This window comes from Semicossyphus pulcher, unplaced genomic scaffold (genome assembly GCF_022749685.1).
Source record: "Semicossyphus pulcher isolate SPU_LCO1_2020_fin unplaced genomic scaffold, fSemPul1.0.p SCAF_9, whole genome shotgun sequence".
Taxonomy (NCBI): Eukaryota; Metazoa; Chordata; class Actinopteri; order Labriformes; family Labridae; genus Semicossyphus; species Semicossyphus pulcher.
In genome coordinates this window covers 6,843,291-6,869,344 of record NW_027211770.1, presented here as the reverse complement: position 1 = coordinate 6,869,344, position 26,054 = coordinate 6,843,291, and the positions used below count along the sequence as shown (strand labels likewise).

Here is a 26,054-nt window from a genome sequence, read left to right as displayed (position 1 = left end):
TCATAATGTGTGGACACACCTCATTAAGTCAATCAGCTGAGGCTGTAGAGTATCAAAAACACAGCTCCCTCTTACAGCAGCCACGTAAGCCTTTATAATCAGCCATAAAATGTTTTATCACACCTCCTACATCAACTCATAAATACATACAGTATTAAAACATAAATACAGCTCTGCCTCTACATTGGGCTCACATTTTCCCTCAGTGGACTGCTTTTCAAGGTTCAACTATGAAATCAAATCCTTCTGTTTTTAGACATGAAAAAAGTGATTTGCTCAACTGATATTAACTTGTGTATATCCTAAAAACTACTGCCAGTCTTTCTCTACTTCCTGTGGTCGTTCTGCTCTGCTCAGCCTATGTGTGTGTTCGTCTACAGTTTCTCCTTTCCCAACACAAACTTATGTCCTCTGTCTCTCGTGTACCAAAGACATGTAATGACAATAGCATGAGTGCTGATCGATATCGGAGTGCTCTTAGGCCGGTGTTGATAGCAGGGTGACTGGGACACTGTGGGGCTGTTATGGGACAAGGTGGATGGAGGGTGCGCTATTTCATTGATGGATCTTCAACCCACTTATTAGTCATAATCAGTGTACAACAGCCTAATGACTGCATTTTATGTTGATGTACACTGAATGGGACAGTGTTTATGCACACACACATTGATAGTCAGAATACAAAACTTTTCATCTATTTAAGTCAAAGCTCATAGCCAGAGATTAGCATTAACATTTAACTTATCCTGCTTAACCAAGCTGTGAGAGTGAGTCTTCCAGCACGTAAAACGTGATTAAAATGGTCATCTCGAGGATCTCAGTTTGGTTCTCTTTGGCGGCACCTATGGTGATAAACGGTAATTGAGGGAGCACACACTGGATTTTCACTTATTGTTGAAGTTGTATCTGTAGTCATCCATCTTTTCTTTGTTTGTTCAGACATAGTAGATTACTGTTAAGTCGCAACACTTACAGAGACCGGAAAAAACGCTGTTTAGCTCCGCCTACTCTCTCTGGCAGACCAACCACTGCTGGCTGATGGAAAACACGTCACTAACTGGGCGCCGCTTGTGATTTTTACTGTGAAAGTTGCACCAGACACCCAGTCTGTAATACTGAAAATGCAAAGGCTTTCATCAGTGGGCAATAGGCTCAGTCACCATTGTGTTACCTCATTCAGCGATAGTGACTCAACAGACATTTATTTAAATGAAAACTTTTAAGATTACTTTTAGGTACCATTGATTGTAAAATACAGAACTGCAGAAAAGAAAAGCAGTAGCATTTCATTGCAAATACTGTGTTTTCAATATCTATAGGAACAAAACAACAACCTCTAAATGACTTACTAATATCTGTAATTTAAAAATTGTCTTTGTGATTAAAATTGTGTATCGCTGGAGGTTTGTTGGCACACAGAAGTAGTTGTAAATTGTTGTAAGAAAAAAAAAGGTTTTGAAACAAAAGAAGAAATTCATGAATCAGATTATATGTGTATAAAAAAAAAGAGTACACACAAAGTTTATGAACTCGAGCTTAAGCTTGTTGGTGAATGAGGCTATTGATTTTATTAAGCTGTGTTTTCAAGGGACATCCAGATTTCCATGAATCAAAGTTATGTATGAAATCTTAAATATAAATATATAAATACATATAAATATATCTGTGTGTGTGTGTGTGGTGTAACTGTGAGAAAAGTCTGAAGGAGTAGAGTCAGAAGCAAACCCAAACACATACATACAAATTGAAAAAGGCACAGTGAATGGGATTCAGTGCTGTAGAGGACCAGCCTCAGATGCCAATTACATTACCTCTAAAACACAGGGATTGAATTGAAGGATGGAGAGAAAGAAGGAGGGTAGAGGTGGAGGGAGAGAAGGGGAGGTGGGAGCACTTTCACTCAAAGAAAAATAATTTATTTCATTGTGATATCAAAATCAATAGGCATCGATTGAAAGGTGGCTAAAGGTGAACGTGTACATGATCCTTCAGCTGTGAGAGTCAGTCTGTCCAAGAGTGGGAGGGAGGGAGATAAAAGAGGGAGAGGAAGAAGGGGGGGAAGAAGAGTGGCCACAGGAAAACGTCACCTCCTAGTTAACAAAGAGGAAACAGGAAAAAAGAAGAGGAAAAGACCAAAAAAAATGAGAGAAGAGAAAGAAAGAAATGAAGAGGAAGAGAAAGAGTGAGGGAGCTCTGGCCTGGTGGAATCAATACAGAGAGGTGGAGCAGAGTACAATAGCCTCAGAGGAAAGGAGATTCAGTGGTGCAAGTCTAATACTCTCTGTCTCATACACACACACATACATGCACACACAAATACATTTACACACACACTCGTCCCCTCTCTGAATCCTTTTTGCTCTCGCTTTCTCCTGACATTTCCCTCTATATCCTTCCTCTATTTCATTTCTTTCTCTTTCTCTCTCGCTTGCTTGCTCATTCTGTGTCCAACCTCTACCCCTAGCCACCAATACCCACAAAGGCACGTGCACGGACGCACACACACACACACACACACACACACACACACTGAATAGTGATCTGTATGCAAAGGGATGCAGAGAAAAGAGAAGACCTTCTGTCCAACCATAAAAGCAGCATCTTTCATCACAAACAGGCAGTGAAGAAGGAATCAACACATGTGCAAGCAGATAGGCATGCATGGATACAAGTGGACCAGGAACACACACACACACAAATATGTCATTCTTTACATATCTACACATTTATAGGACAGTTTCTCCGATCGCACTTTCACACACACATCCTGCAGAGTCAGACACTTGCAAAAAAAACGCATCACATGAACACTTTAACACACACATCCAAAACAGCACACTCCAACACTACTCCAGCTCTATCAGCACTTGAGACTAGTGAGGCTTCAATTAGTTCTTGATGAATGAGCCCATAAGATGCCGCTCTCTCATTTCCCTTGTTGCCAGATATCCCAGCAATCAGAGAGAAATGAATTCTCATTGTGGCGTGACTGAGACGAGAAGATGACGGTGGTTGTGGTGGAGGAGGGTGGGGTGGGGGGCACTAACATAAATCATGCACCCTCTCCACTGAGGGCCAGAGTTCACCTTCATCTCACCAAACTTGACATGTCTTTGCCATTTTCAATCTTTTTTGGAAAGCAGACACCACAGTAGTTTGCACACTATGGCACAAAAGAACATTGCATCACACAATTTTCTGATTATAATACATGTACTTCCCCATTTTTATTTTTATTTTTGCTATATAACTGCTCCTGGTCTTTTTGAATAAGGCAGAAAAGGGTATCATTAAAATGAAAATAATAGCCAGTACACACCTAGAAAGAACCCAAGACAGAGTCCTGTTACAAATATTTTGCCCCAAAAATCTGCCTCAATGTTCTTTGTGGCTGCCTGTATGAACATTTGATGAATCAATCTACACTTTGTAGTAAGCCTCGTGTACAGGTGCACCTATTTAAAATCAGTCCAAAGTGTGGAACCATGAGTGATATAATAAAGGTTAGACTCACCATCATCAATGATGCTGACCACCACTCCATTACCAGTGATGTTGTTTCTCCAAACCGACATCACATTCAGGTCAAACCCACTGGAGTTGTACATGCCCTGTGCAAACTGAACACACACACACACACACACACACACACACACACACACACATAAATATAACATTATTATCACAACTTGGAGAGGACTTCTGTAATGGGTGGTTTATTGTAAAACATTAACCAAATGCATCACTCACTAACAGCAGGTCTAAGAGGTTCACCAGCAGAGCCAGCAGTTACATGAACACAGTTTCCAGAGCACTGCCACAGGAAAATATTTCTTTTTCCTTCATTTGATTTGTTTGTTTCACCCGTTTGTACATTTTTTTTATGATCGTTAAAGCGAAGGTTGTTATTATGCAGATCTCATGCTGCTATTTTGGCATCAAATGGCCCTTGTGTTTCCGCCTGCGCTTCACTTTCCTGCTCCTGCTTACCACCTGACCAAATCACCTGCCGGCCAGGCGTGACTCCACCTGCAGACAGTGTTCTGCCTTCTTTCTACTTGTGATACATTAATTTTGCCCAAACCCATTCTCCAAATAACACTGTTACATAATGTGATATTGTTCTCCTCAAAGAAAAATGTACACTATCATGTTGCTTTACATTTCAATGTGTTGTTAAAGTGCATTGTGCGACTTGTGAAGATCTGGTGTAAATCAGTTGTAAATGTCTTTGCTTGTATATTTAAAGATATTGGAAAAGGTGTGAACATGTTTCTCCCTCTCTCTCTTTAAAATGATCAGATGTGTCTACACTACAGCTGTGTTGACGATGATAGCACTTGTTGCCACAAGTACACTCTTGCCTGAATAAAGGAGGCCTTGTGAGTTTGGCAAATCCCCATTTGAACTACTGTAACATCATCATTTTAGAGATACCAACAACTTTAAGAGAAAATTGAGATAAAATAGATGTAAAGACACCAAGTCATCTACTGTCTATTCTGCAGTTGTCCAATGACTGCAGGGAACCTCACATTGTGCCACAAGAAGAGCTGTAGTGTACAGTCATTGACGCTGCCGCTGGTGCTGCCAAAGGGAAATTGTTTTTTTTAATAATAGAATAACAAAAATATTTTTCTTCATTTCCAGCTCACGACTCATTCCTTTGTTAACTTTATTTTTTTACTCTATTAAAGTAAGTATCAATAAAAACAAATCATACTGATACCAATTTCCAGTCAGGACCTCATTGTGTCTGAGTGCGCTTAGATGCAATTTGTTCATCGATGTGCCCATAAGGAGCCCAGAGATTTCATGAGCAAGTCACAGAGACAGTTTTTTCATCCTTGCACCTAAAACCACAACTCCACTCACACGTAAAATCCACACACGAGGACAGCACCAACCCAGCATGCTGAGGCAAGAGAGCCATCGCTGCACCTTAAAGGTCCACTCATCTGATAACATTAACACTATCATACACCAGCACCATCATTCAAATGATATAATGGCAGACAAATGATTCATCATCATACAACTTTAAATTGTGCATCTGCATCCACACAAACTCACAGGCACACCAACTAGACACAACACAACAGTAGAACTGCACACACACACACATATAAACACACATCCAAATAGGTAGTGAACAAACAAACTGTCTTACCTAAAATGTCAGCAGCTGTTTAAAACTCCCCGGACCACACAGACACACACACACACACACACACACACACACACACACTACAAATTTGTTATTCAAAGTAAGTGTAGTTGAGAGGCTTTAACTCTGTTGCAGTTATTATGATGAAGAGAGGAAGCGAAAGAGCGCAGTGGGGAAAAAGAAGGGGGTAAAGTGTGTGTGTTCGTGTGTGTGCACATTCACGTGCCAGTTGACTCTAGAGTTTATATATTCACAAACAGTGGACCAGTGAGTCAACAGGCGACATTATGAAAGTCCACCGGTGGTCATGCTTTAAATAATGCTAAGATCCTGCCTCGTACCCTCTGGTGAATTTATTCTAATTTTAGCCAAGTGGTGACCTGCAGGTGTTTGTGTTCATATTCAGCATTGCTCCTGCAGGCTGGATCAGTGATTTTAATAACCCACTAACCCTAGTCTTTTTTTTCCAACTCCTTCATATGAATGGCTTGAAGCAGGCTTTTGGGGCCAATTTAGCAGGATACATACTGAAGAAACTCGTCTAATTAAACGTGATTTGTTTTTATCTTGAAAGACATCAAGGCTCAACTTGGCAGCGGCAATCGTATTAGTTAAAAGCATCACAAAACAAAATGAAAAACTATTAGGATAAAGTTATAGAAAAATGGTCAGCAGTCAGCTGTAAGCAGCAGCAAGTTTTACATTCTATTTGAATTTATCACACAGAAAACATCAAACATCAGACTTTTACTAGACCATAATAATTGTTAAGTTACCCCCAGAAACTCCCTACTACTACTACTATTTTGTACTTGTAAGCTCAGGCTGCTCATATTAGAATGCATTTTTACCTACATAACAGAAAAAAAGGTCCCACAATACTGAACAGATTGACAGGAGTCCCTGTTTGCATATACATAAAGACAGAAGTGTCCTCTTTCATAGTATTAGTGACATTCAGTCCTCCAGCAGGGATGAATATGAAGGAAATGAGTTACATGAATCATTCTTAATCATTAAATAATCTAAACATATCAATCTAGATTTTGTTTACTGTAACGTTAGTGTTGTCAGCCCATGACTGAACACAAGTCTTAGCATGGTGAGAAAAGTTATTCTCCTGACTTTCTGCTCATGTGATGTGAGTGTTTGTCACCAGGATCCTTGTGCATGTGCTAAACCTTAAAGGAGCAATTCACCCCTGGAAAAAGCTGGTGTTCTCTGTAATCGTTAGAAGCAATAATATTTAAAATTGGCATCATAGCTGTGGAGAAAGTTGTACAAACAGCTGGTTTCGCCCATTCTACACTCCTACAACACCCAGCACGCATTGCGTCCCTCCCTCTGAAGGGAACAGCCCAGCGAGAGACGCTGGAGTGAAATACTACCGTTGGAGAATATATCGGTGGATCATCTAAAAAATCATGAAAAAAAACGTCATTTCAAACCTAGCGATTTTGAACTCGACTTGACATTGGAGGCGGGCGTCCTAAATTGAGGAAGTGTAGTTAAGCAAGTTCCTGGCCTTTTCCAGGGCTCATTGGAAAAGCGGATAACGTCCTTCAAAGGCACAGAGCAAAAGAGCATTTTTGTCCAACCATAATGGCATAAGCTCCCCATATTAGCATGATAGGACACGTTGAAAATCGGCAAACTGGCCCTTTAATTTTTCTGTTTTGTTGCCTTTTAAAAAAGGGGGTGTCCATTTTTAAATGAACAAACATAATGACCACGATCTTGAGAGTCATTTGTTTGTCATTAGAGCTGAATAAACCTTGCTTATTGTTCTCATGCATATTTAAATCATATAAAAGTTTGTTTGTATGATGAAAACCTAAAATATAAGAAGAAAGTCCATACCTGGATTATAGAGATTCAAGAACTTCAATGCCACAGACCCACATGTACACTCCAGCATGGATGCAAAATGACAATAGGAAACAAACCTTGTTAACGATTCTATTGTGCAAAAAGGCTCATCTGTGATATCAGCATCATATTAAAGATAATGTGTGTTGAAATGAGCAAGCTTTCAAAAACGTCAATTTTTCCTTCATAAAAGAAAACCCTAACCTTGGTATACGAATACTGCATGCAACCAACAATGTTTGTTTCAAAGGAAGATGTCAAAATATTAAAACATGTCAGTTTAAGTGATACAGTTTTGGACGAAACCAAGATGGAGTTTTTTTTACCTATTCATCTATTCGTGTTTGTATAGGTAGACATCAGTCAAGGTTAAAAGTCCTGTCTTGGCTATTTCTTTAAATGAAAGAAAGGATATTCGGATGTGTGTCATTAAAAAGAAAACCGTTTCCGTTCCATTTTTGTTTTTTCAGAATGACTAGGAACAGTGGTTGACATCTGGTTCACATGAAAGTCTTCAACTGGTACAGAAGGGGTGTGTTTGAGGAGTGTTCAACTAGAGAGTAGTGCTTCTTTGTAGTAAGGGAGAAAAAAGCAGGAAAAAGGAGGCAGCTAGCAAGCTAACGTCCACCAGAGCACGAGGAGCAGCCTTGGAGAGTGTGAGCACATACAGACCCACCACAGACACACAGGTAGAGTACACATCCACATATGTGCGAAAAACACCTACACACCTTTGTGAACTTGAATAAGGGCTCACACAGAAGCATCTTGGATGCTGACTAACACACACACACACACACACACACACACAAACACTGTGTCAAGAAGTGAGAGCCATGGATACAAGCTTCACACCCACCACTCACTAACAAACACTCAGAGACTTGTGCACAGAATGATAATCATTCTCTGTCACACTGGAACACTGCATTTTCCCTTTTCTGGGATATACACATAGGGGCACACACACTCACACACACACACATACACTGTATACAAACATATGCTCAAATGCACATTTATACATACAGTATATACAGAGTAGTGGAAAGTTCATTCAAAAAAGAGTTCAAAACAAATCACACTCACTCTTTCTCCATGAAGCAGACTCACTTGCAAACAGAGCGACAACAAAACAGTCTCTGTCTTCTCTGCCTTTATCTGAGCTGCCCCTCAGCTATAGCATTCAAACAAACACACACTTTCTCTCTCCGCACACACTGACACAATCAACAACACACGCATTCAGGGTGCTATATGGATTTTTGCAGCTTTGAACAAGCTCCTCTAGTGGAGCTGGACTCAGCCTAAGCAAGGATACAATGGAGTCCACTGGCCTTGTGTGTGCATATTTGTTTGTGTGTACAGCTCACCCATGACACACTAGCTTTTTGCAAACATATATGTCAGGCTTGCACACACTCACACGCGCACACACACACACACGCCTAGTCCTGGCAGGCTACCAACCCTGAGCAGATTACTGACCCTCAATCAATATCCACGTTCACCAGAGGCTGATTAAACACAACAGAATGAGAGTAGGGAAGAAGAGGGAGGGGGGTAGAGAGAGGGGGGGGGTTGCTTTTTCTCAACTTTAAAAATGCTTTAAATTGTTCTTGATTATTGAGTTAATTATGATTACAGTACAGTACATGCAAGCTTAACAGTTAGGTTTAGCCATGTTGTATAATCTGCCTGGTGTCCTTCGTCAAGTTTTATGCAATATGCTTTGTTGCATGAACAACAAGGCTCCTTTCGCCTTCTGCCCCAATCCTGACTCTCACCCCCTTTCTTGCCCCGAAAGCTGAGGTGTCAATCAATGTGATGCTGGTTGCCGTGGTGAATCTCTGACCCCGCCTCTCCTCCTCCTGACTCTGTCAGATTACACCCTCGCATGTCAGTCAAGAACATTTGTCGTGTCTATTGGTTGAGCCCTGCCGCCCTGCACCATGAGCGTGTGTGTGTGTGTGTGTGTGTGTGTGTGTGTGTGTGTGTGTGTGTGTGTGTGTGTTTGGATGCTTGGCAATATCGTAATAGATGTATTATAAATACAGCCAAAGTAATGCTGTTGCACATATTCTGGCAGTTTAAGAATTATGGACGCCTATGAATCTTTTGCATTAACCAAAACAATGGTAAATAGGGCTGTGGGCATTGGACATCAATATTATGTGTGTACAGGCCGAAATGTGTCCTGGAGATAACCAGGGGACCAAAGGCTAGAGTAAAATGCATACTCAACTACATGAATCTTTAATGAGACTGTAAAATCACAACTTGTCCAATTTGAGACTGTATTTTGTTTAGGCAAATGTTTTCTTTAATGCTTTGGGTGGAAAAGTACCCAAAAGATAGAGTCTGGTTTCAACCATAGACTGTATAAAAAGATGGACGACATGACAGCTCCCTAAAAGTGAAGCCAACACATTTCAAGCTCCCCCTGCTGACTGGCTGCAGTATAGGTCATAAAGCCCCTCTCCTCCATGTTCACAGAAATCCACGGCAAATACATTTTTCTCCAACATGGTTTCTGTCATTATAGTTAGTTCTTATCATGCTGATTTAAGTTTATTTATAATTAGTTATTTGATGCTGTAAAAAGGATTATTGACAGCTCTGTTGACAAATATGGCTACCGCAGTCCGGGTTAGTAGACTAACAACTAACTAAAACAATCACCACAGTCATTCATGTTTTTATACCTGTGAACCTCTGCTTCAGACCAACACAAGAAGCTGTTCTGCTGTTTAATACGCCGCCGTGCAGGATCTGTGTTGTTTTATTTGGTAATTTAATTGTGTGTTTTGGTTAGCAGAAGTGGCTACGGGGCTCCACCCACCGATCTCTACTACGCGACTCTGGCTCCAAATGACATCACCATCGCATGATGGCAGCGCCTACCATGGGGGCTATTTTGGCATTAATTTTGTTCAGTGAGATGCCGATGTAGACGCGTTGTCCATTGTTTCCAACCATTATGGAAATACAACTTACATCCATAGCCTATTCATGAAGTACTGAGACCAAGTGGTAAACATTGCACAGAAATGCCAATGAATGTTAGAGGGGGTGACGGTTTCCTTCAAAATGAACCAGTTCATACTTGCTTGTACTGTACAGTAATAAATCTGAACTTCTGGTTTTGTTCTGCTGTTCCTCACAAACACATGTTGGATAAACCATGAGAACAAGAGTCTGCTGAAAGACTGAGCTTGCCTTGTTTCAGCACAGTTTGTGAGTCAGTGTTGCTCGGTGCCTCATCAATCCTCGACATCTGTCTCAGTTCAACATGGACAACCTCTTTCACCTCCTCTCTCTCTCCCTCTCTTCCTCCTCCATAATCTGCCTACCTCCTTCTACCTTCTGTCTCTCTCTCCAGTCACACATGAAAGCCTGCCTGACTTATGCCTGTCAGAGGAGCATCCTTCAGCATAAGGACAAGAACTGAGAGGAGAGAGAGGAGGCTTCCAGATAAAACCAATAAACACACACACACAAACACACACACACACACACACACAAACACACACACAATAACACCCACCAGTTCCCACTGCATGGGCCAGAGTGGGTCATTGAAGGTGAGGGACTGGTCACTCATATTCTCCGCAGGCCGTCTGTCAGTTTCAGACTCTCTGCTCCGGGAACCTGCAAGCACACAGACCCATCATGTGTGTATGTGTGTTTACATGTATGTGTAGCTTTTTTTGAACTCTGACACCAGTAAGTCCCTGGTCTCCAACCAATGGTAAAAGACCTCCTAGATTTCCCATCTATCCAGTCAGATGGAATACTGCTGGAAGATTACCATAGTATTAGCATATTATTAGCATCTCATTACGGCAGCACAGCTTGGCTCGCTGTCTGTCGATGTGCTATCAGCTCATCAAGGCCTGCACCTTTCTCTCCATACACTGTATGTTACACTCACTTCCTCTCTGTCTCTCTTTCTTCGTATTTTCACCCCTGCACAGCACTCCATCTCACTGCCATTCACACTCCCTCTCTCACTCCCTCTCTCTCACTCACATATGGATATGAATCACTTTGTTTCATAATATGCTGTATGTATTGGAAAATGTATTAATTCACAACTTGTTAATGTTAAGCCCCTTAACTGACTGTTATAAAACATTGTACACAAACATGCATGAATGTATCTCAATCATTAGTAGTAATTAAAGGTGTAACGGTACATGCATGGGTCCTAAACCAATTGATTCTGTATGCAACCATTTGTAGTTCTGTACTCTGTAATTGAATTTACTTCATGACCAATGTATGTGTGTGATCTCGTTTGTGGCTTTCCTTATTAAACTCATGTCATATAGTCACTTGTGCTGCTGTAATGGCGTCCTTTTCTCTTTCTTTCCGCATCCTCATTGTAGAAGTGATGTGAAATTGTTCTGATTCAAGCTATGGGCCCCACAGGATGCAACTGTCTAATATTACTTCAATATAAAGTAAGTGTCAGACAGGATGTAACTGTCTAACAAAGGACGTCTGTTTTCTGTGATCGGGGCTCTCACTATGGACTTGCGCTGTGCATAGTGCTGAATCCATTTGCAAGTCCTTGAATTAAACGCACCATAAAGACAATTTGTTTGCTTTTATTGCAGAAATTCCACTACAGTTCTCTTTGTAAAAGTAATTACTTACTCCTTAGCCCACTCCACGTTAAATTTGATCTTAGGTTTTAGAACATACATTCTGTAATCATACAACTCACATACAGCGTGCTGTCAGTATGGTTAACAAAAGGATTAACCAGAGCTGCAAGTGGCCAGGGCCAAACAAACTTGCCCCACATCGTTTTTTTTAAACTCATTTATAGAAACAACTGTAGGTAGAATTCAAATTCAACAGTTAGACTTCATCCTATACCTAGACTTGAGTATTTGCACATATGGATTGCCCATTCTATACCTGTGTGAATAAAAGATAGATATGTATTATTGGAGGAAAAACATTGATTACTGGCATTGTGGAAGCAGGGACTAACGTTACACACTCTGCTTGCAGTTTCCTGTTATTGTTTGCTATGCAAATGATAATTTACCTAAAATCTGTTACTAGTGGCAACTATATATTCGTGCTGTGAAGGCTACTGTTTCTGGGAAGAAGATACAAGTCAATTTTTGGTCAGCTTATAGATTATTGGATGGGATTTGGGCATTGACCTCCATCCTCGACAAGTAAGGGATAAGCCGAGCCGGTTATTGTTGCGATGAACCACAGACACGGAGCAACAATGACCGCTCGCTATACATTATCCCACTTATTGTTCGGCTACTTACTTACTTTAAATCCATAATTTAACACAATTATTGATTTAAATCGTTCCTCATCATTGGAGGTTAGAACTCCATCCATAGCAATAGTCTGCTATGCAAACCGCAGAACGCCTCAATTGACCAATAGGAATTGAATATCTATCCTGCATCTCCTTCTATCCCATTTTTCAGCCCATCCAGTCGAGGCAGATGGCTGTTCAACATGAGCCTGGTTCTGCTCGAGGTTTCTGCCTATTTTAAGGAAGTTTTTCTGCCACTGTGCCAAATGTTGCTAAGTGCTACTCATGGTGGATTCATGTTGGGTCTTTCTGAAGTATATATATATGTATATATATATATATATATTCATATTATATATATATATTATCAATTCTCTAACAGCCTCCCTTACCCTATCAATTCGAAATCTAAAAAATATATTAACACACTGTATCTTCTCTCTTATTTGTTTTATACATTTTTTATATTTTGAATATAGGCTGAAGCGTTACTTGTTTTTTTTGTCTATCGACTGTATGCCTAAGTTAACATGTCATTTTTCAAGTAAAATTAATGCCAAATAAGAAACCATAAAATACATTCCTGTATTTGTTTTCCCTGTTGCACAGAAAACGTAGAAAATGTTAAATTTGTATGTTATTTGTACCATATTACACAAATTGCATAGACAAATTGAAACCAATTGTACTAATAGTTGTATTATTTATTGTATTATGTGTTTCAATAGAGTTTTGAGGCCCATAACAATGCTTTTCTATCCTGCCAAGAAACTGAGGCTGAGAGACAGCGTGAGGATGGCAGCACACAAGTGGAGGCAGGCAGACAGAAGAAGAGAGAGAGTAAGCACCGCAGAAGGACGTGAGCCAGTGAATTCCTGCACAGACACGCGCACCACTTCCCAAGCAACACACATGGATACTATACAATAATAAAGACTGGACTTAAAGGTTACACATGCATGATGTAAATATGCAAACAAAGGAATCAAGGAAAATTACAGCTGAATTACAGCAAATTACAGAAACATAACTGGTAAATTCTTATATTTACTTAGGACAGCCATACACAGGTACACAGAGATAACTATATCTAATGCTTGTTATTATTGCATATATTTCAGTGTCTTCAGATAATGCTTCCTACAAGATTGTAGAAGCAAACTTAATAGGAAAGCCATTTCTTGTTTTGAAAAGAGGCTCAGGTGAAAAGCCTTGCTGTCAAAGAAGTTTGATACATATTCTAAATTGCAATTGTTGATATTATTTTTGTAGAAATAATAGTGAATCACTCACTTATCTCTTTTACCACTGTAACTGAACCACAAGAATTAGGTTGGACTTTTTTTTCAACAAACACATTCTAACTCTTTTAAAATTTTGCTTAAAGGTTTAAATGTGAAGACTGAAGACTTATTAGAAGATATAATCTTGAACTTTTTCATTTAAATAAATGTCTTTTAAATCAATATCTATCACCAAATGAGTTAACACAATGGTGATTGAGCCTATGGCCCACTGATGAAAGCCTTTGCATTTGCAGTATATCATACAGTATTATTATGGACTGGGTGTCTGTGGCGACAATCGGGGAAAAAATCACCCAGTTAGTAAGGTAGGTACCCAGTTAGTGACCTATTTTCCATCACCCAGCAGTGGCTGGTCTGTCAGAGAGTGTAGGCGGAGCTAAGTGGCCTCACTTCCGAGCAATGTTATGGTTCATTACCGCCACCAACTGATATGGTGTGTGGATCAGGATTCTAACGACTGTCTTCAAAACTAAATATTTAGGGGGAAAAAAAGGTAGAATTTCCCAACATCTCGTAGTCTTGTGTGGTTTTGTTCTTCGCGCTCATGGCACAAGTTGAAAGCCAGTTCGTTTAATCAAAACCATGAGCCAGATGTACAGACTAAAATCTGAAACTGTGAAAAAGCTGTCTAATTCATACCATTGTTAATATTGTGTTGACTGCTGTGTGTTGGTCATGTTAGATAAAAAGTATATGATGTAACTTCTTTGGGGTCAATTTTTATTGTAAACATAAAGAATTTTGATAATGCACCAGGTTAGAGGTGCATTGATGTAACTGAAAAACCTTTACCAAAAATGTATATCAATATTCCTTATCGAATTGGATTTCGAATCGAATTGAGAAATTCCTATTAATACCCAGCTCTATCGATGAATACAGATACAACTTCAGAGATAAGTGAAAATCCAAAGTAAAAGAAAAACAAATTTGACGCTCACATTAAGTAAAAACAGTCTACAAACCAAAGCGAGGGAAGTCCCATGACAAAGGGAGCCAGCTGTAGACGTCAGTTGAAGTGGGAAGTGTGCTCCCATAATTACCGATTATTGCCAGTGGGTGGCGCTCAAGAGCACAAAACTAAAATATTCAAGATTTTATCTTTAAATAAATATTGCATTTACATTTTTAAAACCTCTTTAAAACATTTGCCTGTTCCTCTCTTTTCACTGATTGGTTTATTTTATTCATCTTTTGTGTCATTCTGTTGCCTTGAATACAATGTTATTTTACCCTTAATTTACACTTGGTTGTGATTGTTATTAAATCAATTGTAAAATGGGAAAAGAACTCCTAAGAAGATGATTTACAGCTGGTGTTAAGTCATCTTTTAAGAACCAAACACAATAGAAAAGCACGTCTGCAAAAGAACTTACTGTAAGTGGTACTTCGGTCCCATCCTGTCACAGGTACACGTTTCTCTCTGTAATGACGGCACTGCCTCTGCATCCAGCGAACCTGAAAATCACACCACAATAATTCATTACTTTCAGGACAATATGAAATTATGTTAACTTTTCTCAAGCATTAAAAATCTAACTTTTAGTTTGTTGTAAAAACCAAAAAAATCACAACATCTAATTTGCAATCGCTTCACGTTGGAAAGCTTAGTGTCCACACCTTGCCTAACCCGATAGACGCTATGTACTACGGCTCTAACAATCTCCAGCCATTTCTGAAGTCTTATTTTCGCTTTGTACAGCTTTTTGTCTAGGATTTATGAGGATAAAAGCAAAACAGTGAGAAGCAGAGAAAAAATGAAATATTTTGTTCTATTCTGTTTCATTCTACTTTAAAAGAGAGGGAAAATCCATAGCTCAGGGAGAGAGTTGGGTATCTTTATGGAGGAGAGTAAAAGGTTTCCTCTTCATTAGTTCAAAGAGTACTCGCTCGCTCTCTCCTTTGCAGTACCATTGTCCTAGGTTAAAAGCAACAAAAACACCTCTGCCTCACCTACACCTCTGTCCTCCACAGCACACACTCGCACGCACACATGCACACACACAATTTCTTTCATAGGCCGCTGCGCACAGCTTTGATCTGATAAGAGGCTGGTCTATGTGAAGGTGGGCGCACTAAATCAAACAACAGATCATAGACACACACGCATGAACAAAAGCACACACATATCAGTGTCAGGCAACTATTGTCCTCTTACACTTAAATCAGAGTGGAAGAGGTTGAAAATAAATACTATTGAGAGGCGGCTGCAGTCTTTTATGTCCTAAAAGCCTGCTTGCTTTATTCCCCTTTCATGTTCTTCAATTAGACTCAATTAACAAGAGCTGGTCTAAACTACCCAAGGATGACGGATGAAGGGTAAGGGGGGCTGTTAGAGAACGCTACTTGTGTGATAATAATTACAGAAGACATCAGACCGGAAGTGGATGTGATACGCGTACAGTTTGTGCAATCATATCGGTGATTTATATGGGTCATGTTGATTAACCTTGATCTGATTTAAGGTTAAATAATGTTTATATGAACTGTATGGCACCACAGTAAACAGAGATTTGTCTGCAGTATTCTTTATGTGCACAATTTGTATATAACATACATACGGATAACAAGGATGTGACTGTGTGCGTGCATGTGTGTGTGTGCGCACACCCCAACTACCTTGTAAAAGCCCCCCAGCCCCTCCTCTGGTGGAGCAGCCAGGACACAGTGATCAATACACATGATAGGGAGCTAATCGCTCTCTGTCAAACCAGGCCCTGCCAGCTACTAATGGCACACACTCACTAGGGAATGTGTGTGTGTGCGTGTGTGTGTGTGTAGGCGTCTGCCTTAATGGCAGATTGAGACTCTTTAGGGAGTGTTGCTCAAGGTTAGACTCAGGGGACAAGGGGCAATTGACCACACTGTCTGTGACACTGACCCCTCCACTGTCAGCACATTCATCATCCAGCTGTGACATATAGGCAGCACACACACGCGCACGGACACACGCACACGCACACACATTAAACCCTTGAAGCACATTAAAAGTAAAAGTCACATTTAAATGAAAAATTACATCAACAAACAGGAAAGCCCAGATACAGAAGAAGCTGATATTTTGCCTTCAAAATAAAAGCCTGGTTAAAGAGCTGTACACCACATCCATACTCAAACTGTTGAGGTAGATATGGCAGAGGTACAATGTGAATGTATGAAGGCTGAAGAAAAGAAAGACAGTAAGATGTAGCGAGTGAAAGTATGTGTTAATGTGTGTGTGTGTGTGTGTGTGTGCGTGCGTGTGTGTGTGCATAAAAAAATATAGCTCTATAGAACAGAAGTAGGTGATAGATGGTGGTGAGGAAACAGACAGGAAAGTGTGGGTGTGAAACTGTGTTTGTGTGTGTGTGCACATAATACTCCCATGTCTCTTTATGAATGAGTGGAAGCAGTGGATGGCAGGCAGCTGCAGCAGTGTGATACGAGCCGAGCTGCACAGATATCAGCGCTGACATTTTGGACTTCGCTACCCACCCACGGCCCCTCGGGAAACGGATGGCGATGGCAGTGACCACATGAACCCCCCGCCCCACCCCCCCCCCGTGCACCCACTCCTTCCCATTGCCTGTCAGTCACAATGGTGTGCTTCCCGAGGCTCTGTCGCCCTGGCCACGCAGCAATAACCGCACCACATGACCCTCCTCCACCAGCACCCAGACCAAATGCACTGCTGATCCCTATCTGTACCTCACCCCCCCCCCACTTCACCCACCTACTCTCTGCCTCTTCATTCTAACCCTCATATCAAGCTGCCAGGCTGACCACAGACAGTAAAAAGACAGAGGAGGGGTGTTGTGTGTCTGTGTTACAGACGACTTGGACGTGAAACAAACAAACAGTGAAACCAACACAGAGACACATAAAACACTGTGTGAGATCATCTGTAGCACACAGCGTGGGGAGGGAGGAAAATTGCATACATTTAAAGAAAGGAGAAAGATAAGAGGGAGATACACTCTGGCCCCTCCTCTAGCCTTCTTTGAGGGCACCTCTTGGCCTCCTCTCCCTCCTCCGCCTCACCCTCCCTCTTTCCCTTCCCACCTACCCCTGGGCCCTCTGGTGTGTTGCTCACTCCATTGTGTCAGCCTTCAGAAGTGCTCAGTTTGAGTGGCAGGCCGTCACAGATCAGTTCCCTGCTAAAGCGGCCCGGCAGGCCGGGGTGACGGGCCAGGAAGGGATCTAAGTGGGGTTTATCAGCGCTTCTTAACGCCTCTCCGGCTCCCTGACACAAAAGAGAGGGGGTATTAAACATCTAAAGCAAACCAAAAAGCGTGAAAGCTCCTTATAGGGCCGCGGGATTGCGGATGTGACTGGAGTCTTTAAAAAAAATAGCCAAAAAAAAGAGAAAGAAAAATAAGAAGAGAAAAAGCACACAAATGCTTCAGCAGTGAGGAAGCGTTGAGGGAAAACTCCAATGTATTTTCTGTCCTGTGTGGATAGAAGAGGGGGTGGCATAGAGAGAGAGAGAGAGAGAGAGAGAGAGAGAGAGAGAGAGAGAGAGAGAACCTGTAGATAGAACTAAAAAAACAAAAAAGCTAGCTTAATAATGCTGGCTAGCTCGAGTGTCTAGCCAGACGTGACATCATACACAGGGAAAAGTCTGACTTGTAATTAGTGATCGAGTAAACCAAGACTTTAAAGCAGTACAACACCAGAACGCTGGAACCAGCTCAGCTAAATGGGATTCAGTCATATGTAATGTTACCGACTTCATTTGTGCTTTTCCAGCAGGCAGCAATGTCTGCTTTGAAAAAGGTCTATAAGCCTTTTGAAATCTAGACGTCACAGGAGGAACAGTACACACAATATTAATGAATGCTTCATATAACTTTGGAGATACAGTCTCAGCCTGATACTGGTGTTGTGCTTGCTGGTTTACAGTCAGAGTGATAACAGGCCTTTTAGATTCTGTCTAACAATTTGGAATTTTGGTAGTTACAATTTGTCAGCTTAGCAGCTGCCTTGTAGGAGGGTCAAATGAGCTAACATAAGAAGTCAGACACGAAGGCTTTGTCTATGACCCTATAATAATACATTGATAATTTGTGAGCACTGAAGTGCGATTTAGGTCCCTTCTATCATATCATTGCATCGTAACTGCAATGTGTAGTGTAACTTTAGTACATTACCAATACAATAGAAACCAATACTAATAATAATAATTGTTAGCGTAAATGCATATGCACTTGATACAACTTTTATGAAGTTGTATTTATTCTTAGAGCATTGAGCAACATTTATCTACATGTATCTATCAATTCATCAAGCAGTAGCCTATCTACAAGACCCAGCCTCCACACAGCTAAAGCTCAGGCTAACTGGACAGATGTTAAGACAAAGGCAAAAAAGGGAGAGGACCAGAACATCCACTGCACAACAGTGCTGTGTATGTATGTATTAAGTTTGTAGTGCACCAGCACGGACCTGTGTGTGTGTATCAGAAGCTGACAGGGGTTTAGTGTCTGAGACATTTTGTAAAAGGTCAGGGTAGAGTTCTGTCAGAGACATGTCTGTGTGTTTGAGAATACACTGACAGAGGTAACCACAGTTAGGACACTTAGGAAGGTGGTCAGTGAATCAGCCAGGTGTGTATGCATCAACTGTGTGGTGGTTGCTTGTGTTTATATATACTGTATATTCCTGCATGCATGCATTTATGATCATGTTTATGTCTTGTTTGTGTTCCCTTTAGTCAAAATGCATTCAAGCTGATCATCAGCTGTGTAAATGTGCATGTGTGCGTACAGTGGCCTTATCTGTGTCACCTCTGAGCCCTCATATGTGCATATATGCATGGAGCTGTGTTTCCACAGCCTTGCTAATTATGTCATTAGCAGTTAATGCAACAGCTGATTGCTGCTTTCCTGGCAGTAGGTTGTTAAAGTACAGCTCTGCACATGTGAGCCTGACAGCATCATGCCTATGAACTGCTTTAACTCAGCCAGTGTTTGATCTGAGCTACAGCTGCAGATCGTACTTGTAAATATTTAGCAATTATTTATTGTTATTAATTATTTTAGCACTATTTACACTTAAAAAGGTAGGACATATTTGTCAGCACAGTAACATTAAACTATACAGCATACATTTGAACATGTCTTTACAAACAAATCTACAGTGAATTTTGTTGATATAGTTTATGTTCTGGGAATAAATGTTACTCTTTTCACAGGTTCTGTTTTCATGTACCAGCTAAGCAGATAGTTAACCTTATACTTTATGTAACTTCAGTTTAATTTAAGTATCTAACTTTAATATTTGAACTTATATACTTTACAGGGTTTTTACTGTTCACTGTAATGTATTTTAAGTTACCATTCAAAATAGTTTAAGCATTTTAACAGCAAATCAGCTTAAAGAGTTAGAATTTTTACAGTAAGGAAGGAAACTGTTTGACCTTCTCCTAAGATGTAACTTCCATCCTCTCATACTGTGGTTTAAAAATGGACTTTGATGGCAGAGTAGATCTAAGGATGTTAATTTGTGTGGTATTGACATCAGGTAAGAATGTCAAATTCACAGTGGGAAAGGTTTCCGACTTCTAATTTTAGTGGATGCAACTTGTCTCTCCTGCTGTCTCTCCTCCTGTTCCAAAGAAGTTACTCCAACGTGATTTTGCCAGATAAGAACATTATAGTTAAGTGTGTTTTGTACTTTACATAGAACTGTGGCTACAGAAACTGTTTAGTTGCACAAGATCTAATGCATGAAACACCATCCTCTAAATGCTTTTGTTGCACACAGATGCATCAGTAACTCAGTCTTTGATTTTGAACAAATGAAACTTACAAAGAGTAGCACACATAACACCTCATGGATTAGTACTTTACCATGTAGTTATTCTGTTTTTACATAAGAACACATAAGCACTAGTAAGCATTAAATATTAACTGTGGCTCAACCTTGCAGCGTTCTAAACCTGGCATGGTGCTGTAATTAGTGAGCTCTGTAATGTCACCCACCCGCCATGTAATGTAAAGTACAGTGTGTGATGCAGTGTGAAAGCAGCACACAGGTTTGTATAGACAGAGGCCCGGTCAGAGGTGGGCGGCTGGAGTATATCTCAGGCTTTGGCAGCAGGCCAGCCACTGTAGCTAACACACTGTAATTGTGTTTGGCAACACACAACCCACAATAAATACATCTTCTATATACCGATTACAGTATAGACTGCCTTCTACCTAAATAACTGTTGTTAAATAATAATCTATTAGTCCGTTTAAGGATTGTTTTTACAAATAAAAATGTTTTTTTCAATTGGGGTTAACTTAGATATAAGAGAAATTGTTCCTCAATGTTAAGAATAGTTTCACAAAAAAACAACTTAGCCCACAGACAGACTTCAATGCAAGGCTTTTAAAGATGCACCAACGCCTGGAAGGAGATGAAACATCTAAGTATGCAATAGTTCATTTTCCCAAAACATTATCTGTGCAATCCATTAAATTTAAGACTCATTAAGGAATGTGGGACATTTTTGGGTTGCAAATTCATTTTCACCTAAAGTTACGATGGTAGAAAAGTAATTAAAGTTACAGTGTAATAAAATCACGAAGCATACTTGGAGTCACTGGAGATTGCACATAAATTACTTCAATTAATCACACGCACACTGATTCAGATGATAACTGTGAATCAGAAAGTTTGGAATCCTCTGTCTCTTTCTGGCTCTTTCTTGTGTTGGGTGCATGTGTGTATTTTCTGTGTGTAAATGTACTGTTGCCTTTTGCATTTTGTTTTGTTGTGTCACTGAAGGGGCAGTGTGTCGTGGAAGGGCCAGAGGTCTGATGCACCCTGGAGAAAGGACAGGGCCAAAGCCGCATCTCCGACCCTTCCTCCCTTCCCTCCCCCCTCACCCTGTGCTGTCATGGGATGTCTCCGTGGGTGACGGTTTCCCTGGCAACAAAAGCCCGGTGAGAAGGCTGCATTGTGTGCTCCAAGGGTGATGCAGAACGGCTCTCTAAAGGTGGCGCGGGGGGGGCACAAAGTGATACTGGGTGGAACAGGCACACAAGCTACACAAGCAAGGCAAACAACTTTCAACCATTACTCACAACATGGCTCTGTTTCCTTTTTTTTTTAATCCTTCTCGCTAATCAACACTAGACCCTGATTAAAACAGCAACGGCAGCCAAATGAACTTCCATTTGCATATACATGCTGTGTAAAATCAGTCCTGATGCCAGAGTGTGAATTCACCTTGACATGGCCATGTTAAATGTATCAAACAGTCACGTCTAAGCAGCTGAACGCTCTGATTTGCTGTAGTTACAAATCCATTTCCCGCTGTGTTACACAGACAGCGCGAGTCAGGGCAGGAAACCTGCGACTTGATCCACTCTCTAGATACAAACTTCTGAGGGCATTTTTTTTGAGCAGTGTTTATTTAAAATGACTTACCCCTGCTGCTGTCGCAAGTCCGTTTTCAAAGGTGGCTCTGTCAGGGCGCCCCCCGCTGTCTCTCAGGGTGTACAGACCCTCCAGGCTGCCAATCTGTCAGCGTAAACACATAATGTGGTCAGGATATAAAACCCCACTATTTCAGGACATCGTGGGATACATAACACAAGTTTTGGAGAAATATTTTCTTTATTGAGTGCATTTATTTTAGAGTGCAAGTATTTTTTTTCCATTTCAGAAAGACAAAGGTACAGTATGAGGTCAAACACATAACGCATTCAGTCTTGATCACCCATATGACCAACATGATAGCAGCCTATCCCCTCTGGCCATCTGTCTTGTGTGGGTTTTTCTGCAAGAGGTGGGCTGAAATCAAATTGCGAAACAGTTTATCTAACCTTATCCTGGGCTTTTCATTTCCAAGCCTTATAAACTCACATCGTATTGACCACCTGGGAGAGTTAGAACTAACTAAGTGAAATCTACTCGGCAGCAATTGTGTGCAAGGCGCACGTTGTGTCTGTATGTGTGTGTGAGTGTGTATGTGTGTGTGTGTGTGTGGGGCTTGCTGATTCTATCTTCCTTCACATTCATTCTCTCTATTCTCTGTCCCTGAGGTGCATCAGGGCTGAGACTGCCGAGTAAATTGTCCCAAATTGAGTTCCTTCTTGCCGGCAGATACAGGCCACATCCCGACCGTTTAGAGCGAGAGAGAGAGACAAAGAGAGAGAGAGAAAGAGAGGGAGAGAAAACAATCACAGCACACATCACTCGCTTGAAATTCTTCTCTCTAATTTCTCTCTTTGCCTTTCTTTTCCATCAACCCTCCCTGTCTCTGCCTTTTTCTCTCTCCTGTGCTGATTTCCCTGCTGCCTCTCTTTCTTCTCCTGGCACATTATTCTTCTGCTCTTTTCTCTTTATATCACTCCCTGTGTGTCTTCCCTTGTCTTTGTCTGCTGAGATAGGTATACATCAGTCTTTCCTTGCTCAGCTTGGCTTTTTCTTTCCTTTGATGATTCTCTGCCCTCCTGCTTTTTCCCCTTCCTCCATCTATTTCTATCTATCCTCCCATGATCCCTGCTACTTTTCTCCATCTCCCTTTCCAACAGATTTTCTTTTTCTTTTCTGTGTTCTTTTTTCCCCCCAGTTTCCACCCCTCCTTTGCTCTCTCATCCCACCCTCCATGGCCGGCTGTACCCAGTGACATAGTACCCATCAGCGCAGACCTCCTGGGTGGAGGAGTCTCGCTCTGACAATAATCACACAGTAAGTTTGTAATGCTGGCAGCCCAGCTGAGCTGAGCTGAACTGAGCACACGCGACTCCCCTGACGCCGGCACACTCCATTTAACTCAGCAGGGGGCTGCAGGCTAGCTGGGACAGGGATGAAGCATGAGACAGGGATGGGGATGCCAGTGGGTTTTTGGAATAGGGGGGTACTGGGGACTGGTGATGGAGCAGTGACTGGAGACAGATATGGAAATAGGATGAGGGAGGATGGCTGGAGCTTAAACTGTTGCTGCAGGGGATGAAGAAGGAGTAAGGTTTCGGACTTTTGGGTTTGGGCAGAAAGCTGTTTTTTTTAAGAAGATGCTCATGTCACCGTCTCTGCATGGAATGATAACCCCTCTCTACTTTTACAGCTTGCTCTCTGAAAAATCCCTTCTATCTGTGTCCTTAGTATTTAGGGTGTTAATTTTTTGTACTGGCAGAAGAGTATGGACACAAATGAAAAGGTGAAACACTGGCTGAAACTAAATCAAACCTGCAATCACTGAAGTCGGATTATGCACATAGACACTTTATACATACATTACGTATGTACCACTTTTAAAATGTTTGTAAGGTGTACTTTTTGTAATTTTTAAAACTTTATAATAATGTATGAGAATGCAACGTAAGTATGTGCTCTATTTAATGATGATTTGTACTGACCTTTTAGTAGAAAAGCCGAACCAGGGACAGGGGTTGCATATTAGCCTCGGCTAGAAACCCTACATGCAATACACATGTCTCATGTTACTGTAACCTATCACAATGTCTTTGCATTGTCCCTGCCAAATAAAATTAAAAAAAAAAAAACTTTGGAGAACTTTGAAGCCTTTATAAAAACCAAGATCGCACCTGCTGATGTCCCTAGCAGCTTCATGGGTGCTGTTGCTAACCTTGAACTTTGCTCTCAGAAGGGGAAGAAACACAAGGGGCAAAAAACCCATTTGAAATCAATTTAGAAGCACTTTGTATTTATTCTAGACTTAGGACGGGTGGATGTACTTTTCTTAAGACAAAGGATGTAGTTATCCACCTTTTACAAATTCCATTATCTCAAATCTGGGTTACGGTCGATGTAGAGTATTAATCAGATACCAGTGCTCATGTTTTTTTAATTTATAAAAAAAATTTGCCAGATAGAACTTTGTGGAATTGATTTAATTAAAGGAAGGCTAGGGATGGCTTTGGCACTAAAAACTGTATTTACATTTCCTGTAACTGAAAGGGGAAATATTAAATTTCATAACATTACTAAGAAACTACTTAGTGTGTATCAGTCGCATCATGAACAATGCCTGATCTGCTCTGTAAGGTCAATACTGTCCTTTTAAAATGAGACTATAAGATGACACTGTAGATTTAAAGACATGTGGAAACAATGGAGATTAAGCTTGAATGAAAGCATTGCATCAACCAAATGTGGCAATGCAGGTGCTGTCCATGGTGCTGATAATGTGGTTGCAAGCAAATAGAAAGCTATCCTGGGTCGTCTCTGCCTCCTGCAACACCTGTGGGAAGATTGCCACCAGTAGGAACTTCCAGTCCTGTAATTTACAATATGTAATCACTGACTGTTTTATCTGACATCTTTATTGTATTTAGCACAGTAGATTGACACATGTCTGGTAATTTTAGGTTAGACCTAGAGATATGAGTCAGGTTTGGTTATCATTTTTAAATGTATAACGAAATGTATAACTGTCAGTCTCTGCTCATGTTTCTACTGTGTTATAAGTAGCCTGTCAAGCTAACGGATGGTAAAGGGTGAATAACAGTGAAATCCTAGCTTGTTGTCTCAGTAAGTGTTTTAATTTATTTATTTTATATTTGGCAGTACCAGTAAGGTTCAGATGGACCATTTTCTTAAAGGCATGGGAACGAGCCAGCTTTAGATATCAAGATTTAGGCACATGTACAATTTTAGTCCAATCCTCTGGCTCGCGGCAGTTTTGGCCAAGATAATAAAGTTTGTCAACTGATGGAAAATTTATGGACTGCATTTCTATAGTCCTCTAGCTCCCTGTAAAACTCATTCACACAGACGCAGTTATGGCAGGAAGTACCTATACAAGGCAGTGGCCAAACCTTTAGAAGCAGCCTGGGGTTCAGAGGAGTATCTCTTCTGTAAGTATTTGGACTATTATTATTATGACTAAAAATGACTTCATTTGTTGCTGTTGTTGTTGTTGGGAAAAATACAATGCTGTTGAATTTTTAGCTACAATTATTTCAGTTAACTTCCACTGTAATGGGATGGCAGTGGAAATCTAGAGACAGCTCGACAGATATCTATCCAAATAATCTTTGGTTTTATTTCCCAGGTTTGAGGATATCTTAGGGAGCGAACTCTGTTTCATTTTTAAACAACCCTTTAAAAATAGTGATAGCAGTCAGTGCCCCATTTAAACATAGTATGCTTGATGCTTAACGTGTTACTTTGACAACTTAACATTAATGACACTGTATGTGCACAACATACACACATGCACACAGGGTCAAACTACAGCTGTACATGAAAATTAGCGAGCAATTTGAATTCAACCAAAACAAACATGCACACACACCCTCACAAACATACTCATACACATCTTTGTGCCCTGCCAGAGCAGGTTCACAGCAAAACAATATGAGGCCAATCAGGGGACCATTGGTATGGCTCTCCCTCTGCTAATGAAGGCACTTTGAAAAGGTAATCTAATTCACCAGCAGCAATTAAGGCTGGGAGCGCCTTGTCACTATCAATT

The 26,054-nt window shown here is 40.7% G+C and overlaps 1 protein-coding gene across 1 annotated transcript in view; it reads right to left on the bottom strand.

The window, feature by feature from the left end:
- LOC138584682 (proprotein convertase subtilisin/kexin type 4-like) overlaps positions 1 to 26,054 on the bottom strand; it is a 165,541-nt gene that overhangs the window by 127,383 nt on the left and 12,104 nt on the right. The window contains exons 3-6 of the mRNA XM_069656978.1: positions 22,040 to 22,132; positions 15,016 to 15,097; positions 10,584 to 10,687; positions 3,515 to 3,620 (exon numbers count right to left, since the gene is read on the bottom strand). Coding sequence (XP_069513079.1) covers positions 3,515 to 3,620; positions 10,584 to 10,687; positions 15,016 to 15,097; positions 22,040 to 22,132 — 385 coding nt within the window. The remainder of the gene's footprint in view (positions 1 to 3,514; positions 3,621 to 10,583; positions 10,688 to 15,015; positions 15,098 to 22,039; positions 22,133 to 26,054) is intronic.